This window comes from Argopecten irradians, chromosome 4 (assembly GCF_041381155.1).
Source record: "Argopecten irradians isolate NY chromosome 4, Ai_NY, whole genome shotgun sequence".
NCBI classification, from domain to species: domain Eukaryota; kingdom Metazoa; phylum Mollusca; class Bivalvia; order Pectinida; family Pectinidae; genus Argopecten; species Argopecten irradians.
This window is the reverse complement of record NC_091137.1, coordinates 10257577-10279083: the sequence shown is the minus strand read 5'-3', so window position 1 is coordinate 10279083 and position 21507 is coordinate 10257577. Positions and strand designations below refer to the sequence as shown.

General features: G+C 34.3%; 2 protein-coding genes across 2 annotated transcripts; both read right to left on the bottom strand.

Moving 5' to 3' along the window:
• Positions 1-12140: 12140 nt before the first annotated feature.
• On the bottom strand, positions 12141-13484 carry LOC138322092 (uncharacterized). Its single transcript, XM_069266148.1, has one exon. It carries the CDS (start codon positions 13482-13484, stop codon positions 12141-12143), a length of 1344 nt encoding a protein of 447 aa, XP_069122249.1.
• Positions 13485-13927: 443 nt separating this feature from the next.
• On the bottom strand, positions 13928-14494 carry LOC138322091 (complement C1q-like protein 2). The gene is made up of 2 exons (XM_069266147.1): positions 14488-14494; positions 13928-14313 (listed from the first exon to the last, which is right to left on the bottom strand). The coding sequence occupies exons 1-2, from the start codon at positions 14492-14494 to the stop codon at positions 13928-13930; spliced, it is 393 nt and encodes a 130-aa protein (XP_069122248.1).
• Between the last annotated feature and the right edge of the window lie 7013 nt (positions 14495-21507).

Below are 21507 nucleotides of genomic sequence, written 5' to 3'. Positions count from 1 at the left end.
GTAGAAAAACAAAGTTTTACATAATCAAAATTACAAAACATTTGGGTGTTTTAAGACCATAATAAGGTGTTTTGCATTTGGAGTAGCTTCACTAATATGACCTGTTCTAATGATTTATTTTGCAATTATAGAGCAAATTTACAGTGAAGAAGGTGATTAAATAGGATTCTGTATCTGTATGGTTTGAGAGCGAAGAATTACTAGGTTGTATGGGTCATTTGTTACAAACCTACAGTAGTTCAATTATTTGCAGAGCTAACACTTCTGATAGATTAAAGTGAATAGTCGGGCAAAGAAAACCAGTCTAAATGCGTTCATTGGCCTTCCAAAAGTTCTCACATATTAATACGACGGTCAAGTTCTGCTTAGTTTCCCAGTTCTGACCATTAAAGTACAGAAAAGTTGAAAGCATTGAAAGCGAGGCTGCGTGGAAATGTAACCACGGACATAGTGAGCCGGGAGGACGTTTTAGAATTTCCATACTTTAAATTAATTTCTTCGTACGCAGACAGATTTTGACGAGATATTTTATTTTTCCATTTCATAAGAAATTATACAGGATACATTCACACCATTTTTACCAACTTTAGCCATCCTTGCCCGACTGTTCACTTTAACATTTATGTTGATTCATGCTAACAAATGTAAATCTTATCACTTTTACAGATTACATTTCTTTTAGATTTTAAGTTTAATTTGGTCGGAAAACTCATTTATGTATCATTTCAGATTTAGATACATGTATGCCAAATACTTCTTTAATCTTGCAAAATAACTAACTAATAATGAAAATACACCTTATCTGAAAGTAGATCATCAAAACTTGATTATATATTTATTGCCAATAATCATATTTGAATTCCATGTTAGTATTTTTTGAAAATTAGAAAATTGAATAGCTTTACTGAGTATTAGACACAAAAAAGGCTTCGATCAGAGTACATGTACATGGTGTATATCCCCATGGTAAAGAGTGTGTGGCGATGACACCGTTTTATTCCATACTATATAAACTGACTTTGTCCTTTCTTAGTAATTCTGAAGTAATCCTGATGGACAAAATCATCTCTAAAAATGTTAATTGGCGGATATGGTATTAATAGTAGAGAGATAATGGAGAAACAGTCAAACAGGAAATGAGAGTATCTGATCAAACAGGAAATGAGAGTATCTGATCAAACAGGAAATGAGAGTATCTGATCAAACATCTGATCAAACAGGAAATGAGAGTATCTGATCAAACTGGAAATGAGAGTATCTGATCAAACAGGAAATGAGAGTATCTGATCAAACAGGAAATGAGAGTATCTGATCAAACATCTGATCAAACAGGAAATGAGAGTATCTGATCAAACAGGAAATGAGAGAGTATCTGATCAAACAGGAAATGAGAGTATCTGATCAAACAGGAAATGAGAGTATCTGATCAAACAGGAAATGAGAGTATCTGATCAAACAGGAAATGAAAGTATCTGATCAAACTGAAATCATTTAGATGCAGTGTATGACATATCATGGATGTTACTTAGCTTTGTATCACGTATAAATTGTTTATTTGACTCCCCTGACATGTATAATTCATGTTGTGATAACCAAAATTCTTATAAAATACAAATTTAATACCTAAAATGATAAACTTAAGCCATTTTGATTGATAGTATGATGTGTTTACGATACACAAAGCTAATTTTGCTGATCAGAGTACATGTACATGGTGTATATCCCCATGGTAAAGAGTGTGTGGCGATGACACCGTTTTATTCCATACTATATAAACTGACTTTGTCCTTTCTTAGTAATTCTGAAGTAATCCTGATGGACAAAATCATCTCTAAAAATGTTAATTGGCGGATATGGTATTAATAGTAGAGAGATAATGGAGAAACAGTCAAACAGGAAATGAGAGTATCTGATCAAACAGGAAATGAGAGTATCTGATCAAACAGGAAATGAGAGTATCTGATCAAACATCTGATCAAACAGGAAATGAGAGTATCTGATCAAACTGGAAATGAGAGTATCTGATCAAACAGGAAATGAGAGTATCTGATCAAACAGGAAATGAGAGTATCTGATCAAACATCTGATCAAACAGGAAATGAGAGTATCTGATCAAACAGGAAATGAGAGTATCTGATCAAACAGGAAATGAGAGTATCTGATCAAACAGGAAATGAGAGTATCTGATCAAACAGGAAATGAGAGTATCTGATCAAACAGGAAATGAGAGTATCTGATCAAACAGGAAATGAGAGTATCTGATCAAACAGGAAATGAAAGTATCTGATCAAACTGAAATCATTTAGATGCAGTGTATGACATATCATGGATGTTACTTAGCTTTGTATCACGTATAAATTGTTTATTTGACTCCCCTGACATGTATAATTCATGTTGTGATAACCAAAATTCTTATAAAATACAAATTTAATACCTAAAATGATAAACTTAAGCCATTTTGATTGATAGTATGATGTGTTTACGATACACAAAGCTAATTTTGCTGATCAGAGTACATGTACATGGTGTATATCCCCATGGTAAAGAGTGTGTGGCGATGACACCGTTTTATTCCATACTATATAAACTGACTTTGTCCTTTCTTAGTAATTCTGAAGTAATCCTGATGGACAAAATCATCTCTAAAAATGTTAATTGGCGGATATGGTATTAATAGTAGAGAGATAATGGAGAAACAGTCAAACAGGAAATGAGAGTATCTGATCAAACAGGAAATGAGAGTATCTGATCAAACAGGAAATGAGAGTATCTGATCAAACATCTGATCAAACAGGAAATGAGAGTATCTGATCAAACTGGAAATGAGAGTATCTGATCAAACAGGAAATGAGAGTATCTGATCAAACAGGAAATGAGAGTATCTGATCAAACATCTGATCAAACAGGAAATGAGAGTATCTGATCAAACAGGAAATGAGAGTATCTGATCAAACAGGAAATGAGAGTATCTGATCAAACAGGAAATGAGAGTATCTGATCAAACAGGAAATGAGAGTATCTGATCAAACAGGAAATGAGAGTATCTGATCAAACAGGAAATGAGAGTATCTGATCAAACTGAAATCATTTAGATGCAGTGTATGACATATCATGGATGTTACTTAGCTTTGTATCACGTATAAATTGTTTATTTGACTCCCCTGACATGTATAATTCATGTTGTGATAACCAAAATTCTTATAAAATACAAATTTAATACCTAAAATGATAAACTTAAGCCATTTTGATTGATAGTATGATGTGTTTACGATACACAAAGCTAATTTTGCTGATCAGAGTACATGTACATGGTGTATATCCCCATGGTAAAGAGTGTGTGGCGATGACACCGTTTTATTCCATACTATATAAACTGACTTTGTCCTTTCTTAGTAATTCTGAAGTAATCCTGATGGACAAAATCATCTCTAAAAATGTTAATTGGCGGATATGGTATTAATAGTAGAGAGATAATGGAGAAACAGTCAAACAGGAAATGAGAGTATCTGATCAAACAGGAAATGAGAGTATCTGATCAAACAGGAAATGAGAGTATCTGATCAAATATCTGATCAAACAGGAAATGAGAGTATCTGATCAAACTGGAAATGAGAGTATCTGATCAAACAGGAAATGAGAGTATCTGATCAAACAGGAAATGAGAGTATCTGATCAAACATCTGATCAAACAGGAAATGAGAGTATCTGATCAAACAGGAAATGAAAGTATCTGATCAAACAGGAAATGAGAGTATCTGATCAAACAGGAAATGAGAGTATCTGATCAAACAGGAAATGAGAGTATCTGATCAAACAGGAAATGAGAGTATCTGATCAAACAGGAAATGAGAGTATCTGATCAAACAGGAAATGAAAGTATCTGATCAAACTGAAATCATTTAGATGCAGTGTATGACATATCATGGATGTTACTTAGCTTTGTATCACGTATAAATTGTTTATTTGACTCCCCTGACATGTATAATTCATGTTGTGATAACCAAAATTCTTATAAAATACAAATTTAATACCTAAAATGATAAACTTAAGCCATTTTGATTGATAGTATGATGTGTTTACGATACACAAAGCTAATTTTGCTGATCAGAGTACATGTACATGGTGTATATCCCCATGGTAAAGAGTGTGTGGCGATGACACCGTTTTATTCCATACTATATAAACTGACTTTGTCCTTTCTTAGTAATTCTGAAGTAATCCTGATGGACAAAATCATCTCTAAAAATGTTAATTGGCGGATATGGTATTAATAGTAGAGAGATAATGGAGAAACAGTCAAACAGGAAATGAGAGTATCTGATCAAACAGGAAATGAGAGTATCTGATCAAACAGGAAATGAGAGTATCTGATCAAACATCTGATCAAACAGGAAATGAGAGTATCTGATCAAACTGGAAATGAGAGTATCTGATCAAACAGGAAATGAGAGTATCTGATCAAACAGGAAATGAGAGTATCTGATCAAACATCTGATCAAACAGGAAATGAGAGTATCTGATCAAACAGGAAATGAGAGTATCTGATCAAACAGGAAATGAGAGTATCTGATCAAACAGGAAATGAGAGTATCTGATCAAACAGGAAATGAGAGTATCTGATCAAACAGGAAATGAGAGTATCTGATCAAACAGGAAATGAAAGTATCTGATCAAACTGAAATCATTTAGATGCAGTGTATGACATATCATGGATGTTACTTAGCTTTGTATCACGTATAAATTGTTTATTTGACTCCCCTGACATGTATAATTCATGTTGTGATAACCAAAATTCTTATAAAATACAAATTTAATACCTAAAATGATAAACTTAAGCCATTTTGATTGATAGTATGATGTGTTTACGATACACAAAGCTAATTATGATAAAATAAAACTGTGGACCTCAAAAACTTTTGACTGTTTCATTAACCACAAAAGATGCTGTTAGTTTTTTTAACTGAAAAAAAATCTTAGTTAACCTTTATTGAATTCATGAAAATTTTGAAAAAAAATCAAAAACTCGAAATCTAACTTCAGTTGAATGATCACAAAACGTTCTGGACAATCAAAATCTGAAACTGCAAAGAAATACTAAATATGGTAAAAATAATACAATTTTGAACGAAAAAAATCATATATCAATTTGTCTCTGTTTTTTAAAACACCAAAAAAACTTGTAATGGTGTGATTTAATCTCATTGCCAACACTTTGAAAGCACAACATTTGGAAAAAAACATTATACAAATATGTATTAATATACTGGATGTGTGGAAATTAGTAAAATCTTGATTCTTATACATAATAATCCACTCCCACCCATTTTTTTTCTAAATTTTGTTATTATTTTATTTTATATACCTTTCAGTTGTAAATAAAAAGAATATTTCTGAGAATGCAGTTGCGATCATCATCTAGCTTGAAAAGTGAATGATACTGCCTTAAAATTCCGAAACACCTTGTCATTGTGATTCAATATTTTGATTATTCTAGGTTCTATAGGTTATAAATCATATATAACTTTATATTTAATGTAAATAAGATTAAGAAATAATTTTCTTTATTTCTCATTTTTAAGATTGAAAAGGGCCGTGGTGCAACCATAGTGTAATATTGCTAAATATAGACCTGAACTCCAGGTAATGAGAACTTTTTAGAAAATAGCTTTGGTACACTCAAACCGGAAGTGGGTGAATCACCATTGTTGATAATTGACAAAATTTCGACATTTTCTGTCTTAAATATGTAGCCAAAATTTAATTTGTTACATTTTGCCTTCATATTTGTGAGCATAATATGTAATTATTTATTCTCTTTAGAAAATAATGCAGTTTTATGATATAAAACACTATTTTGATACCTTTCTGGATCAAAAAGGAAACCCTGTCATACACCTCTACTGGGTAACTTTAATTTGTCCACCGCGCAGGCCCCTGGCGGTTTTAAACGTATTTCAAGGGTTTGCACTTATGTTGCTACATATAACATTTAGTTTCAATAACATTGGTTCGTGGGAAAATTTCCATTGTTCGTGAAAGAGGTCCTTTGCTCCATCATTGCTAAAATGTATACTCATCTACAAATACCGCAATACTTTTCATGTTAGATCAAACATGACAATCTATTGTCCCGTTCCACCATTGCCAACTTTTGTTCTTAACTATTGTAACATATATGATAAATATTTACATGACTGTCGTTGTCGATGCAGCAGAACCCAAAACCAAATATTTCTTTATTTTGTTACCATGCAACAATTGTTTTCAAAGGTGAAATTCAACTCTAACAAACACATTTAGGTCGGATAGTTCCAGAGTATCGATTAATACGCATTCAGTGTTTCGGAAAATACGCTTTAATTTGTAAATTCAACTAAATTTTGACTGCCTGGAGTATTCATTTGATTTATTAAAAAGTTAATCAATTATTTTATTTGAGAAGCTCAAATTATTATTCTGTAAACGTACAGTAAATAAGTGTCTGGATGCTTTGTGGCAGCACAATTCCAAAGTCACTCAGCTATCTCGGAACAATTTATAGGATTCATGAAATCAAACCCACCATGTCGAGACCCTCTGGGAAAACAGTTTATAAGCATACATTAATCATTTGAAGTAAAATATCGATAACATCGATCCAAATAATGTATTCATCTACCTACTGTATGAACCAAATAAGGTTTCTACGTATACACAGTATATTCTTTATGCTAGATTCTAATCCCTCTACGGTCACATTCCATCTATTATTGTTATTCATGAGTATGTCTACTTTAGATTTGCATAACATGATTCTAGGTTTATGACAATAGTATTCATGACCGAAGGCATTTAATTGAAGGTCTTTTGAAACAGAACCATCGGGAATCTCAAGTGAAATTGATTTGTGCTCGTATTTCTGATCATTTTGACGACAATGTTGTTGTAGGTAGCCATGAAAAACATCAAGTTATATATATTTATAGATGATTGTACGCTGATTATGTTTGGATTCTATCATATAGTAGTCGTGAATAAGAAAGGTATTGCATTATTGAAATCACAGAGTCAGATATAAACTCTCGATTAAGTAAAACAGGTTGATGGAACATCTCGGCGAATAACCAATCCGCCAACACTGTGTTACTTATTTTATACATACATACATATATTTCCTTCATACCTACGGGTGTAATACTGGCTGGTCTAGGGCAATACACTCATGCCGCATGAGGCTGTATTGCATGCCTACCCATGCAATAAAGCCTCGTGAAGTCACGGCGTCAATAAAATTTCTATTTCCTCGGTTAAAATTTTAGAATTTTTTTTACAAACTTGACTGGTTTTACTATAAAAGATGCAAACAACAGAATTTTTGTTGAAAATATCACGGAAAAATTGACTTTCAGCCTTGGATTTCTTCGAATTTATTTCAAAATAGCGGGATATTATAGTTGTAAAATTGCAATAAAACGTCGAGGTATGAAAGAAAAATACTCATAAGTGGGTATGAAGGAAAGGGATATAGTGGAGCGGCTAAGGTCGATTTTTCGGCAAAATCGTTCAAATTTTGAAGAAAGCATGAAACTTTGCATATGGCTTCTTTGGGACATAAGGTTTCAGGAAAAAAATGGACCCCAAAAAAACATGGCCCCTAGCGGCCGCCATATTCGTTTTCAAAATGGCCGCCAAAAACCACTTTTGTTACGCATAACTCACATTCTATACAAGCTAAACCCAAACTTTAAACGTCTACATTCATATTGTTGATACTTAGGAACATTCTGGTAGTGTTAAACTTCGTGTAGAAGGACCGCAATTTTGTATTTCAAGATGGCCGCCAACTGAGATATATCTTTATATATAATACATTTGAATAGATAAGCTGACTTTAAGTAAATATATAATGAAAGTACTTATATTTGTGTAGTGTTAGATAGATACTTAGCATTATTCTATAAACCAATATGAATAGATAAATTGAATGCAAACGTTAATTTCCATAAAACGGGTCGTTTATGATCCCCGACGTCGTCCTTATCATTTTATCCTTTCGGGCAGGTAACGGACCTTTAACTATTCCAGTGCACAGCAGCTTGAAAAACATTCATTTTCATGCATGAAAGATAGTTATTGTTCTAGCTTAGTACCAATTAATGCCTACATTTTCTAGAATCAAATTTTACACGATAGCAATGTTTGTCATTCTGGAAAGCACAATCATACAAGAACTCCGTGCATTAACTCTAAAAAGAGGCTTTAACAGAGACTTTTTAACACAAAATGTAAGTTCATATTGAAGTAGAGAAAAAAATCATAAATTGATCTGTGAAATCGTCTATATCATGTAATTGGAAATAACCTTTCCTGAAGGAGATCTTCACTACATCGTCACAATAACCTATTGGTATATTTTACATTGTCTACAAATGCAAGATGTGACAAAACCTTATAGAAGATACTGTAGAGACTCATTAATGTCATTCGGAAGAAAGATATGATATCTGATAAACTGTAAAGAACATAGCAGGTGTTTCCTCAAAACAAATTGAGGATCATCTCCCTTTTTGAAAGTGGAATGTAAGATATTATTTGCCACAAGAATGGAAATATTCATGGCAGCTAACGGATATATTTTGGCTAAAGCAAGAAGGCTTCAAGGCTTCAAATGGTTTGTTATGACTGCAACTATTTAAGGTATATGGATGATATCACACCTCTATTCCTGACCACAGCAAGGGAATTATCAGAAAATATTCAACCGAAATCACTTTGGCAGTCATCAGAGAGATACTTTGTGTGATGGAGAAATATCAGACTTGCAGACAGAAGTATTAAATGCAAGGATATCATTTTGAATTCGTCTTCCAAAGGAGGCTTTATGGATGAGATGGTCGCATTTACATTGCATAACCACGTTCACGCCCGGTCGTCAACCGCATCTCAAGCAATGTGATCTGGATTCATGGGAAGATATTCCCTCTACTGTTAATAATAAGATAAAATGTCTGGGAAACTGGTTCGATGTAATCCCCAACGACTCCAACATCACGAGACTCCACTTAAGGAAGGAGTCCGAGTAAGTTCATAGCAAGGTTTTGCCACCAAAGCTTGGATGTCTACCTCATCTGACATAATCCCTTGTGGTACGTCTGTCAGTTTGACAGTAGTGGCACTAGAATTGACCACAAACAAGTCCTTGCGAAGATAGTCAAAAGTACCTTTAAGTAAAAACTTTACAAATGTTAGCTGAACCTCCGAGCTAGAACCCCTAATCTCATTACTGGAGATGAAGGTTAGAGAAGGGAAGACAGATGATGGTTTTGAATTAAGAGCAGATGTGAAGCGCTATGCTAGCAGTGCAGTATATGCAAACTTAATTCACCTAAATCGCATAGTCACCGTCAGTAAAACATGCATACGGCACCAAGTACTGGGTGAAAATATATTGTAGCGAGAGAGAACAATAAGCCTTCAAACTAAGTGCAAACAATGGAGATGATAGAGAGCATCAACAATATCAGGACCACTTAGACAGCGAACTAACTTAGTCAGATAATGGTCATCAAGACAGCAAACTAACTTAGTAAGATACTGGTCATCTCAAACCTTGTCGAATTTAGTTCTTAGTGACGTCGATAAATGACAAAATATGGGATCGATGGTGCAGGCTCCTGATTGTATCACCAGGAGCTCTTTGGCGTTCTACAACTCCTAAATAGTATAGCGGTTGCCATGACAAAGCGCCAAGTAAATTGACAGATATCACGAAAAGAGAAAAAACAAAGAAGCTATAGACACTCAAAGAAAATACTTTCATCACCGTTGCTAAATGCAGATAGAGATGACAGACGTCTGTATGATCTTAAGAAGGAATTTATATATACACATGTGAAATAAGATGGATAGTGTTTTCAGACACCATAAGGTGAAATGTGTGTCTAGATGTTCTCAAGTGGTTATGGATGACTTGACAGTTCCATAGGAGTTACGCTATGAGGAAGGATTAGAAAGGAGGAAGACGAAGTATTAGGGTTTGGTAGAATATACTAATACCCTAGAATGTAGGAATGGGTGTTCCTGTTTCCTTCACGTCCAACTTAAAAGCTTATACTGTTTTGACCTCATTATGAACTTAAAAGCTATTGCCAACATTGAATGTAATAGGTAGTGACAAGAAATCAACTGTGGATTTACTGTCAAAACAGAAGAGAATGCGCCCTATTGATCGCAGTAGAAGTGACAAGGTATGAGTTAGGGTTATTTGCAAATGGGCAGTGACTTAAAGCCCGTGAAAGATGATCATCTGATGACGCCAGCAGAGTTGCAATTCAAGACATTTCATATACAAGTATACAGTATCAACCTTTTCCAGAGTGTTAACTTGATATTTTGCTCGATCACTTACAGAGTGAAATACGGAAACAATTTTAATTGAAACGGCCATCTTCGATTTCAAAATGGCGGTCATGTTAAAAACATACTTTTACAAGATTTGTAATCTAAGAAATAAACATCGTTTCCTCTACGTTTACCATTAGCTTTCCAAAGTTGTCTTTTACGAAGCACAAGCTTGTGATCACTTGTCAAATCGTCACTCCAATAGGGCTTGTTATTTAATTTTCCCAAATGGCTCATTTGAATTTACGTTTTCGGAGATGCATTCTATTTGATGCTCAGATATGAGAAACTGGATTTCAAACTTTCGTAAAAAATAATTAATATCTGATGTTTATAGTGCGTGATGTTATTTGGGTGAAAATCTAACTAGAATTTGAGATATAAGAAACTAATAAAAATATTTATACTTTTGTATTTTATTCATTCTTTTTGCTGCTTTGCGCCAGTTTGTATCTTAAAAAATTCTAGTAGTGGCCTTGGTTTTGCGAGACTCTTGGAATGTGTGATAAAGAACACAGAAACAGGTAAGGTTGTTCATACAATATTGGTCTATCACATTCGTTCATAGTAACATTCAAAAATATTCTTTTACTAGAATCAAACAATACAGTTTTGCTACAAGGATATGGTCAATCATCGTACAATTGCCCGTGACAGGACAGAATGTATAATTAGGACCTTTACAGTCAACTTGAACGTTTATCGAACTTAAATTATTTCTCTGTAAGAACAAATCAAATACATCCGACCTTTTATTGGGTTGGAAATGGTACCCTTGGACCACTGATTTTTACATTTAAGTCACCAATTACGATAATTTTTCCTTTGTCTGAGTAAACGGAAACTAGAGATTCTAATATATCAAGAGTCTCTTTAAAAACATCTAGATGTCTTGAGGATGAAGGCATGTATACCACAAAAACATAGATGTTATAACTATCAGATTGTTGAATTTCACCACCAACAATACGTGGACTATCGGTTACAATTTCTTGAATATTTAAATGGGATTTGTAAAGCATGCAAACGGCTCTACCTCTAGAAATGTTACAATATTATAACGAAATAGGGATCCAATTTACAAAAACAGGTTTTTAACTAAGCTTGAATAACCACATTGACAAAAAGTATTGAAAAATGACATATTATATTCTCTCACCCAATAGTATCGGATAGTCCACAAATATCAATGACGAGTTCTTCAAGACAATTTGAGGAGGTATGGCTGTTGCCAGCCCATAACACCTTCAATGATCCAACAAAAAATATTTAGTGTGTCTTGCTACTCATGAGTCGTTTGTGTTCATTAGATAAAAACTGATTTAGGGGAGTCCACTGGTCGGATAGATACACCTTCCGGCCAGAAGAAGTAGATTTTCAAGAATGTTGTTTTCATTATCACATGACGTTTACTTGAGCTGACGAAGCGGTCCGTTTCCAACGCTTTTCGAAATATCTTAGAAACGTTACAGTAATTTTTTTCTCTTCAAGAAATTTCCTCATACCATTTTCTGAGGAAAGTTTTTTGTTTATACCATAAACATAGTATCTGCGTGTTCGTTTTCTTTGGTATGTTGTAAATCCAACGAAGTCATTTCTTTTTGGTTCTGACGCCGACTTACCGAAAGATTTACACACTGACGACGGAAAATGTACAGGTATGGTTGACGTCGCGTTCGCAGTTGAACCAATATCTTTCGTTTTTTGGGGTTTTATTTCCAACAATTGAAGAGTAGGTTTCGGCTAATCCGGATGACTCGCTATTGTGTTTGTGAATTTTCGAAGGTTCGGGGCTCTGTGGTTTGTTTTTTTTGGGGAGAGTAAGTCTGTTCTAAGGCATCGCACGAGGGAGTTGAGATTGCTGCATTGGGCGACTCTTGTAGTGGAATAAATCGGTTAGTGACTTCAACTTGGTACATATCCTGATCAGCGGTACACTTTTGATTCTTCGCGTGTACCGGTATTTTGTTTTTCAGCTGTTTTTTAATATCACATATTTGTTTCTGTGTATTGTCAGCTGCTATTTGTAATGCGTTGATTGATTTTCCCATTGTATGAATGTCATCTTCGCACTGTTTTGTTGTTTGCATTGCATGCTTAAGTCTGTTTTTTATACTTTCAGTGCCATTTGACTGCTTGTCGTCGAACCTTCGAGCTATTATGCTACAGTCAGTTACTTTCTCGTTCATGTCATTCATGGAAGACTTGAGTTTAATGCCTAATCCTTTAAGTTCTCCTATCTGTTTTCTCAGTTTTGAGTTGTCTTGCTGTAAATCTTGAATTTCAGAGGAGAGAGTTGCGATGGATTGCTTCAATGACGAGTTATCATTAGCCCTTTTCTCCAGTGTTCGGTGTATGTCTTCATTTTCTGCTATCAAGCTGTCAATCTGAGTCCTCATCGATTTAATTTCGTCTTTGTAGTATTTGTTTTTGTCCTTTGACTTTGCTTTATCGTCACGCATTTGTTCCATTTCTTTTCTAAAATTCTCCATTTGTAACACATAAGTCGCTTGTTGAGACTTTAGGTCTAAGAGATCTGCGTTGACGGTTACGATGCTTTCTCTGAGGGTTTTAACACCTCCTTCGTCTACCGTGTGTTGTGATTTAGCCGTATGTTCGTTGACTTTCTTTGTCTTAGGAATTATTTCATGAATATCCTCTGTATATTCACCGGTCACTGCCCGTAATAATACAAAGCAGTCTTTAGCAAGTTTTTGATAGATCGGTGGGGCACTAGCTTTTCTAGTAGCTAGTCTCTTGCGTAAATACCCTTCTTTGACGGGGAAGTCGTCCCTGGCTTTCGCTATTTCATAAAGTTTGACTCTTAGCTGTTCAAGGTCGGGGACGCTGTCGTGGGTTAATTCACGGATTCTATCTATCAAAAGGTCTCTAGGGATGTCGATAGCTTCTTTAAGAGCTTCTATATAGGCCGGAATCTCCCTTGAGGGATTTTGGGGTGTATCCGTAAATAGTGATTCAACAGTTTCATCCAACGATGGGGTATATGAAAATGATTCTTCCATTTGTCCGTTGTGCCAAGTAAATGTGATGGGATTAACATTAGTTAATTCCGTATATGTCGGAGGTTCATCATTGGGTTCCATGTCTCGGTACAGTGGACTAAAAATAATAAGTTAGAATTTATGTTTGCAAAGTTATGGTCAGTTGGCAAAATACCTTGCCGAACTGATATCGGGAGATGGAGTTAGGTTTGTGTATATTTGTAAAACAAACTGAGTTTTGACCTTACCGTACCAATGTAACACACAGGTAAGTATTCACGCATAGTCCAGTCCAGGTAGGTAGCGGTGAACACATTTCATCACAGGTAAAAACCATTGTAAGTTCAATCCGTCTTCAAAGTCACTTTTCTGAAACTTTCTTTGAAAAAATGAACATATGGGTTTAACCCATGTTCTTCAATTATTCATTAGGCCGAATATTGAAGAATCAGATAAATCGGAACTTAGTTTAAATGGCAAAAACACTGCAGAGCACAAAAAACTCTGCTTCTTCGGGACACCCTCTAAGTATTCTGGTTTATCCTTCAAGTAAAGAAGAAGTGACCCGTGAAACGAAGATTGACGGGCGTCGAACCCTTTGACCCTGCCTGAAGAATCACTTTAACGACATCTGCGGTGTTCAACCTCAGTACTGCTACATTGGTACTCGTGTCATACTGCTGGTCCTGTGAATCAGTCCAAGTGTATCCGAACTCCTCACCATTAACATCTAGTTTAGTCCCGACATCCTCTTCTCCGAACGTCTCCACTGACCACGTGATCTGGTACACGCCACTTACACTACATGTGAACACACCAGTCGTGTTGTCATAACAACCGCCCTCGTTGACGTAAACTTTATCGAATACCACTGGATTTGTTTCTGTATCCGAGCTTACAATGGCATAGAATGCTATGTTCTGACTGTGTTCTGAAACATAACAAAAAAGTTTTTGAAATATTTTCTGAAACGTTCAAGATACACTTGAGGCGTAGCAGTTAGAATCGTATACAAATCACGCCATCTTGCAGTATAGTCATGTAGCGAGAACGCCTGAACCAGACAGATGTATGGTGTTATTAAAGATGTAACGCCAAAATCTACCTTTCATATTCAGCGCCAAGTTTATCTGACGTCATTGCAGATTATACGAAAACGAGGCTCTACCTCATGTACAGATGGAAGAATTTGCAACAGCAACTTTCAGAGTGATTAAATTCACCTCATCCCATACCTATGCATGTTTCACAATGGAAAACCCATGTGATAAATTCCGCGTGTTACTAACTTTCGCGAATTTCACGATCCAGGTCAATTCGCAAAAGTTTAGCTTACAGTAGTGTGTTTACCTTATTTGGTGAATTGTCTTGCCTAAAAATCATTTTATCACCTCTTCAGTGGTTATGTAGTTCATTTGTTTAACGTGCGTGACTTTAGCTCAGATATGGGTACAGCGTACATATTGTACCTGCTTAATCGTATTGATCAACGATTTGTAATTACAACGTATCGCAATTAAAATGCATAATCAATGGACGTGGAATTTGTCAAGTGCTCAAAATGTTTCATATGAAATGAAGAACACTACACTTAGGCCCATTCTTGGCTTCTTTGGGTGTATGTAAAAAAAATTTCCTCACTGAATTTGTCCCTTTAATGCTACGATCATCAGTATTGAAAGGAAAATTATCATTCATTGTTAACTTCTCTAATATTAGTTCTCGCTAACTTGTTTTGAAATGAAATCGCGAAAATATAGTAAAGCCACGAAACACAGTTTGTATACACTATCCAAAATTACCTTTTGTAAGTTTTCATCGACGCATACACCCCTGTACCTACGGGCTGATATGGGAAGGCTTCCTTGCAACTTAGGCATCACATATTCTATCAACAATGGTTTGGAGTTGTTCGTACTTATAGAACAAAATCCTGAAGGGCTTTGTTAGTGAGAACCAACCTGTTGATTTAGATAATTGTAACTTACTGCCGTATTACGGGCCATACGTCTATGTAAATTTCTGTTCTCTGTCCGTAGTAACTGCTGGTTGGTATTAATACAAGCTAAATAGGAGTTATCCCCATTTGGCCCTGGTACGGTAAACTTCATTGTTAACGAGAGGCTGCGAAACAACAACACCGATAAACAGCAGATATTAATAGTAAATACATTCTTCTGTGTTACTGTACCGTGATACACTGTAATACAGAATCCCTATATACAACCTCGCATGACTGGTTTCGAAGACAAATGTTAAATATTCAGTTACAGAGCGGTTATAATCGAACTATTATATTCCTACCATCCACTTCGCTCGGTCTCCTTACAAATAATCGTCGAATGACAGCAGCCGATTGTATTATAACACCTTTATATGAAATCTGTTTTACCATGAGAAAGTATCCGACTTGACACAGAATGTGCTTACTTCCTCTATCTTACTTATAACACATTACTAACATGTCGTCGGTTTTTTACAAGCTTTTTGACTGATGGGGTAATTACTAACATTACATTACTAAAACAAATGTCATATACGGTGTAAAATTTTCTATTAGCAATTGTTTTGATATCTGTGTGAAACATGCAAACACTAGTATAGCCAGTCAGTTTAAAAGATGTCAGTCGAGTGTGTGTGTCTTCCGACCTTATCACTGGGTGACACGAGTCTTGACCCCCACCCTTCCATCAACAATGGAGACTATCAAGTAAATATCATTTGAACAACATATGTTACCCCCTACCCCTTAATTTAGCCTTTTTTCAGATTTTGCCAAGTTTTTCAAGAACAGTAGGGTAAGGTTCATCTTTCTAAATCAGACAGATAAATAGGGGTCAATGTGCTTACTTTTTTGCCCCATTTAAAGATACTCCACCGCTGACAAATGGTATTTTTTCAATATCAAAAACAGAAGCAGACGATTTAGTATTTTTCTTCAGTTACAAAAGTTACTTACTTTACATCATTACCACCATTGAAAAGTTTGAGCTTCTAATTTTACTTCAAGTTAAAAATACAAAATAATTAATTGCATCCCGAAAAAAATCAGTGGCACTATATCCTATATGGAATGAAGTACTGATTGCGGATGCACCAATGGCAAAATAAATTATTTTATATTAATTTTTTTTTATTAATTAGACATATATATACACGATTAAACACTAATTATTGTTCAAATGATGAATATCATTTATGCTCTGTCGGCGGTGGAGCATATTTAAATATTTATTTTTCAATATTTTAGAGTAAAAAAAGTGCTAAATTAACCAATTAAATCTAAAGATAAACTGACAAAAGGGTATCATTTCACACATTAATTCATGATATTTTAATTATCATGAACCTAATATAGATTTACAGCAGAAAATAGCTCGATATATAGCTACTGTACAAACGCTGGTACAATCACTGTGATTATTTTTAAAGTTAAACTTTGGCTGTACTCCAAAGCGAAAAAAGTTATATTTTTATAATAGGCGCCAAATGGGTAATTTCTTGCAATCTTCCCCTTTTTCGATGTGTCTCTGCTGCGTATATAGCGAGAGAAGAGAGTCTTTATATAGCCAGCCAATGAGATTGCAGTATAGGCCTAGCTCATGCATATTTTATCCGGATCGGCCACCGTGAATATTAATTAGCTGTCTTAATTATATCGTCTTAATGACGGCACTTTGTATAGATGTGTAGGATGATTTCGAAAGGAAAATTATCGCTCTTTCCGACGGTGATAACCGTTTTTATGACGATATACTAGAAATGTGTTTTTATAGCCGTTAAAGGTAGGCGGGTTAGAAATTTGGAGCCTAAGTCTTGCCACCCTTCTCATATATAGTACCATGTAGAGTATGATTTTTATCGTTTTTTTTATCTGGAGCTCTAAAACGTCAAAATGTAGTCTTAGGGCACTCTGGTGGGTCCATGATTAAATAATCTGTAACTAATTCTCAGATCCATGTGGAACGTTACGTACTGTACTGACGCATGGTATTGTAACATGTAATATACAGTTTTTCACATAAACGGCCTGATATCCAGTGATTCCGCCCGTGTAGTATTTTTACACGTGTCACTAGTGTAATATGACCTGGAGCGATTTTCATCGGCTTGAAATTCATTGTGACATCAAGAAAGAAACTATAAAATGACATCAAGAAATAAATGACGTGACGTCAGGATTTCGAGGACAGTGGGACAAAATGGCGGCCACAGCTGGGTTTCCGCAATATATTTTGACTTAGCATTCTTCAAAATATAGGTTGCGGTATAATTATGCGGTAAAAAGTATCTTAAATTTGTGTTCATTTTAAATGAGATTTTTCGAAACTTGTCTTGAAGTTTTAATTTTTGCTCACCAAGGCTCCCAAAAATAAAAACTTCTAAAACTTGTTTTTATAATATCTCAGATGAAAAGAACTGATAAGTCTGACAATTGGCCATCATAATCAGGCCAAATACTTAAGTAACATGATGTCTTTCTAATACTATATTTTGTTTATCTCTCCATATACATCTTCTGTGGTATTGTATATACATCATAGAGACATTAAATTACTTAACACAAAACAAGCAAATAGTTGACTTTTACCGTGATGTCTATATTGGGATTTTAAAAGCAAGTAAGATAAGATTTTGGGGTTGATTTAAATAATAATTCCATCTCTGATTGGCTTTTCCCCCTTACAATGAAGTATAGACTTGTACGGAATGTCACTATGTTCCCCCCATCCTGGTTTCTCTCGGTATAATGATCATATTAAAGGGACAATTCGGTCTAAGAGAACATTAAAATTTGTACATATTTTGGAAACAAACCAGTTCTAATGGAATTTAGATCAGTCGGTTTTACTGTGATATGCCAGAAAAGCCCATGGTGTTGAAATGTGTGTGAAATATTCAAACTCGCTCGCTGTCCGCCATTACACATTGTGGTCAAAAGTCTTGTATGCCGAACCCTGTCCCTTGCTCGTAAAGTAATGCAACTTTTGTCTAGAACTGCTCAAATCGCTCTGACAGTAGTGTGTTTACCTTATTAGGTGAATTGTCTTACCTAAAAATCATTTTATCGCCTCCTCAGTGGTTATGTAGTTCATTTGTTTAGCGTGCGTGACTTTGGCTCGGGTAAGGGTACAACGTATACATGTACCTGCTTTATCGTATTGATCAACGATTTGTAATTTCAATGGTATCAATTAAAATACTTTACAATGACGGGGAATTTGTCAATATTTTTATGTTATATGTTTCATAAGAAAGGTAAACAATACATTTATGCCATATTTTGCTTCTTGGTTATGTAATAGAATAAGCCTCAGTGAATTGTCCCTTTAAATATTTCATAAAACGGTGTAAAATATTCTCGGTGATTTTTTACCAAGTCCATTTATATTCCAACTTGACATAGAATAGCTATCCTTCATTTTAGAGGCCATCAAATCGACAAAAAAGACCTGAAAATCAATGCATGACTAATGTGAATAATACTATAAGAATGACAATACGGTCAGTATTTGTTCTGATAACAGTCAGGGTTATTTTTTTTTGTTTTATGGACAGCTATTTCCCCGTTATTGTCTAGTCATTTTGGCTTGTGCCATAAAGAGTTATCGTTCATGTTTATGGTTTAGTTGAACTGAATTATATAATTACCTCCCATGAGGACAGAACCATTAGAACTTTTTCCCTTTGTAAACAAATCATGAAAATATAGTTATGTTAGTTTTTTATGATTGAATTAATTGTTTTTCTATTATTATTCTCTTTATTGCCTCCAAATTTGAAGATTACAAAAGCATGAATAATAAACACAAATATACAAAGCATTTTTAAATATAAGAGTAATACAAAGTAAACATTACATTAATAAATAGTTATTTGTTCAATAATATAAGTACAAGTATAAGTATATACAAAATATCTTATAAATATTCATTTATACGTTAAATATAGGATGGCATAACAAAGTGTGCAACCCGATGCTTTTTATTAACTTAATTATTATTCATTACCCATTATTCTTTTGTTATATGAGATTTATAACAAAATCATACAACTAACAGTAGGGGTGGGCAGAGCCCTACAAGTACCTAGCGAGGCGTTACGGGCTCGCACATCTATTCTATAATTTTAAGGATACAGCATGTAATTCACATTAAAGTGTATAAATATATCAACTCCTCTTTTTTCAATTAATACATAATTAAGCATAATATGATTTACACATCTTGTACACATAGACAACAGATTTTATTCTGAAATCATTCAGTTCTTCTTCACTAATAGTGAAGAAAACATCCCTCCAATCAATATATGAAATATCTGTACATCTGTAAGCGAGTGTAAATATACACTAAACAATATATCACTGATATTAATTATGCAACACCAAAGTTGGTCTCTCAACTCAGAGGTATATGAACATTGTAGAACTAAATGTGTCATAGGGTCCGTGTACAGAAACCCACATTTATGACATAATTCCATCGTATTCAAACTACGTATAGTTATAACTATTTTCATTATATAATGTATTATTTCTGTGTATTGAGGGAACAAAAGCGCAAGCTTTCCATAAAATATAAGGTTTAAGTTCGTTATGTAATTCACGAAATCTTCTAAAGTCTGTATCAATTTTCATATGTTTATTAAAATGCTCCTCAAATTTTATAACAGCATTGTAAACTATTTTTTTCCAAACAACATTCTTTCTAAAAGTTCCGGTTTCAAAAAATGTTTTTAACTCTTTATATAATGAGTACTTGTTCAATATTTCTACTATGTCAGGAATAAATCCCTCTTGGTATGTTCTACCAAGACGAAAAAGAAGGAGTCTAGTAGTAAAAACTTTAAAAACAAGAGATGTTGGTTTCATTCTACATAATCTTCCAAAAAATAACAATTTTCTGGTGTCTATATACGCTTCAATAGAGGTCCAACCAAGTAATGATGTGCACATATCCGTTCTGGTCCTCTTTTCGAATCCCTGTATCGATTTAACAATAAAGTGTTGTGCTCTCTCTAACATTGTAATTTCCGTTCTTGTGAGTTGCCAAAGCTCGCAACCGTATAAAGCAGATGGATAAACCTTAATTTTGATAATTTTTGCTACAGTTAAGGGGTTAAGGGCACATGGATGAGCACCAGAGCGGACAATGGACATTGTACCTGACCTTAATTTTTTTACAAGCATTCGATGTTCTATCAAAATAATTTTGTTTGGAATTTAATAATATACCAACATGTGTAATTTCTTCAGTCTGTGGCATAATACAATTATAAAGATAAGCATTATTATACACAGTACAAGTTCTTATCCTTTGATTTGTAAAAGTTACAATTTTGCTTTTTACGGCAGAAAATGAAAAACGCCATTTTCTACTATAATCTTCACAGATTAAAATCATTTTCTGAAGGCTTTTAAAACTGGTGCTAACTAAACAGACATCATCTGCTTGTGTGGGAACATTAACATTCAAATCTACAATCACTGCACCTAGACCAGAATTCTCTATTTTATTTAATAAATCATTAATAAAAACTAAATACATTTTGGCAGACAATGCCCCTCCCTGTAATATTCCACGTTCCATTTTGAGCATGGGAGACTTTAACCCATTATATAAAACACAACTTTCAACATTTGTATACATACATTTTAGCAAAATCCACATTTTTGAATTAAGACCCAATTCATAAAGTTTGTATAGTAATCCAGCATGCCACACGGTGTCAAATGCTTTATTACTGTCTAAAAATGCAAAATAAACATTTGAACCATATTCGATATTGTGATTAATGCACTCTTGTAAAGTAAATGACGTACATAAACTACACAAGTTCTTTTGATAAGCAGACTGCTGTTGATTCGGAAACAAGTTAGAATTAAGAACTGTTTTAATTCTTTCCGATAGAATAATTTCAAACAATTTGAAAAATACAGGTAGCAATGTGATTCCCCTGTAACTATTTGGGTCATCTTTCTTTTTACCTTGACCTTTGTACAATGTTATAATAATACCTTTTTTCCAATCTTTTGGAATATATTCGTTTTTTATAACACAGTTGAACAATCTAGCTATATAATCAAAGAGTAACGTACCACCATATTTGATGTGCTCATATA

What these genes read in the sequence shown, in the direction of transcription:
- LOC138322092 (XM_069266148.1), bottom strand. Translation starts at nt 13,484, where the DNA reads ATGGAACCCAATGATGAACCTCCGACATATACGGAATTAACTAATGTT.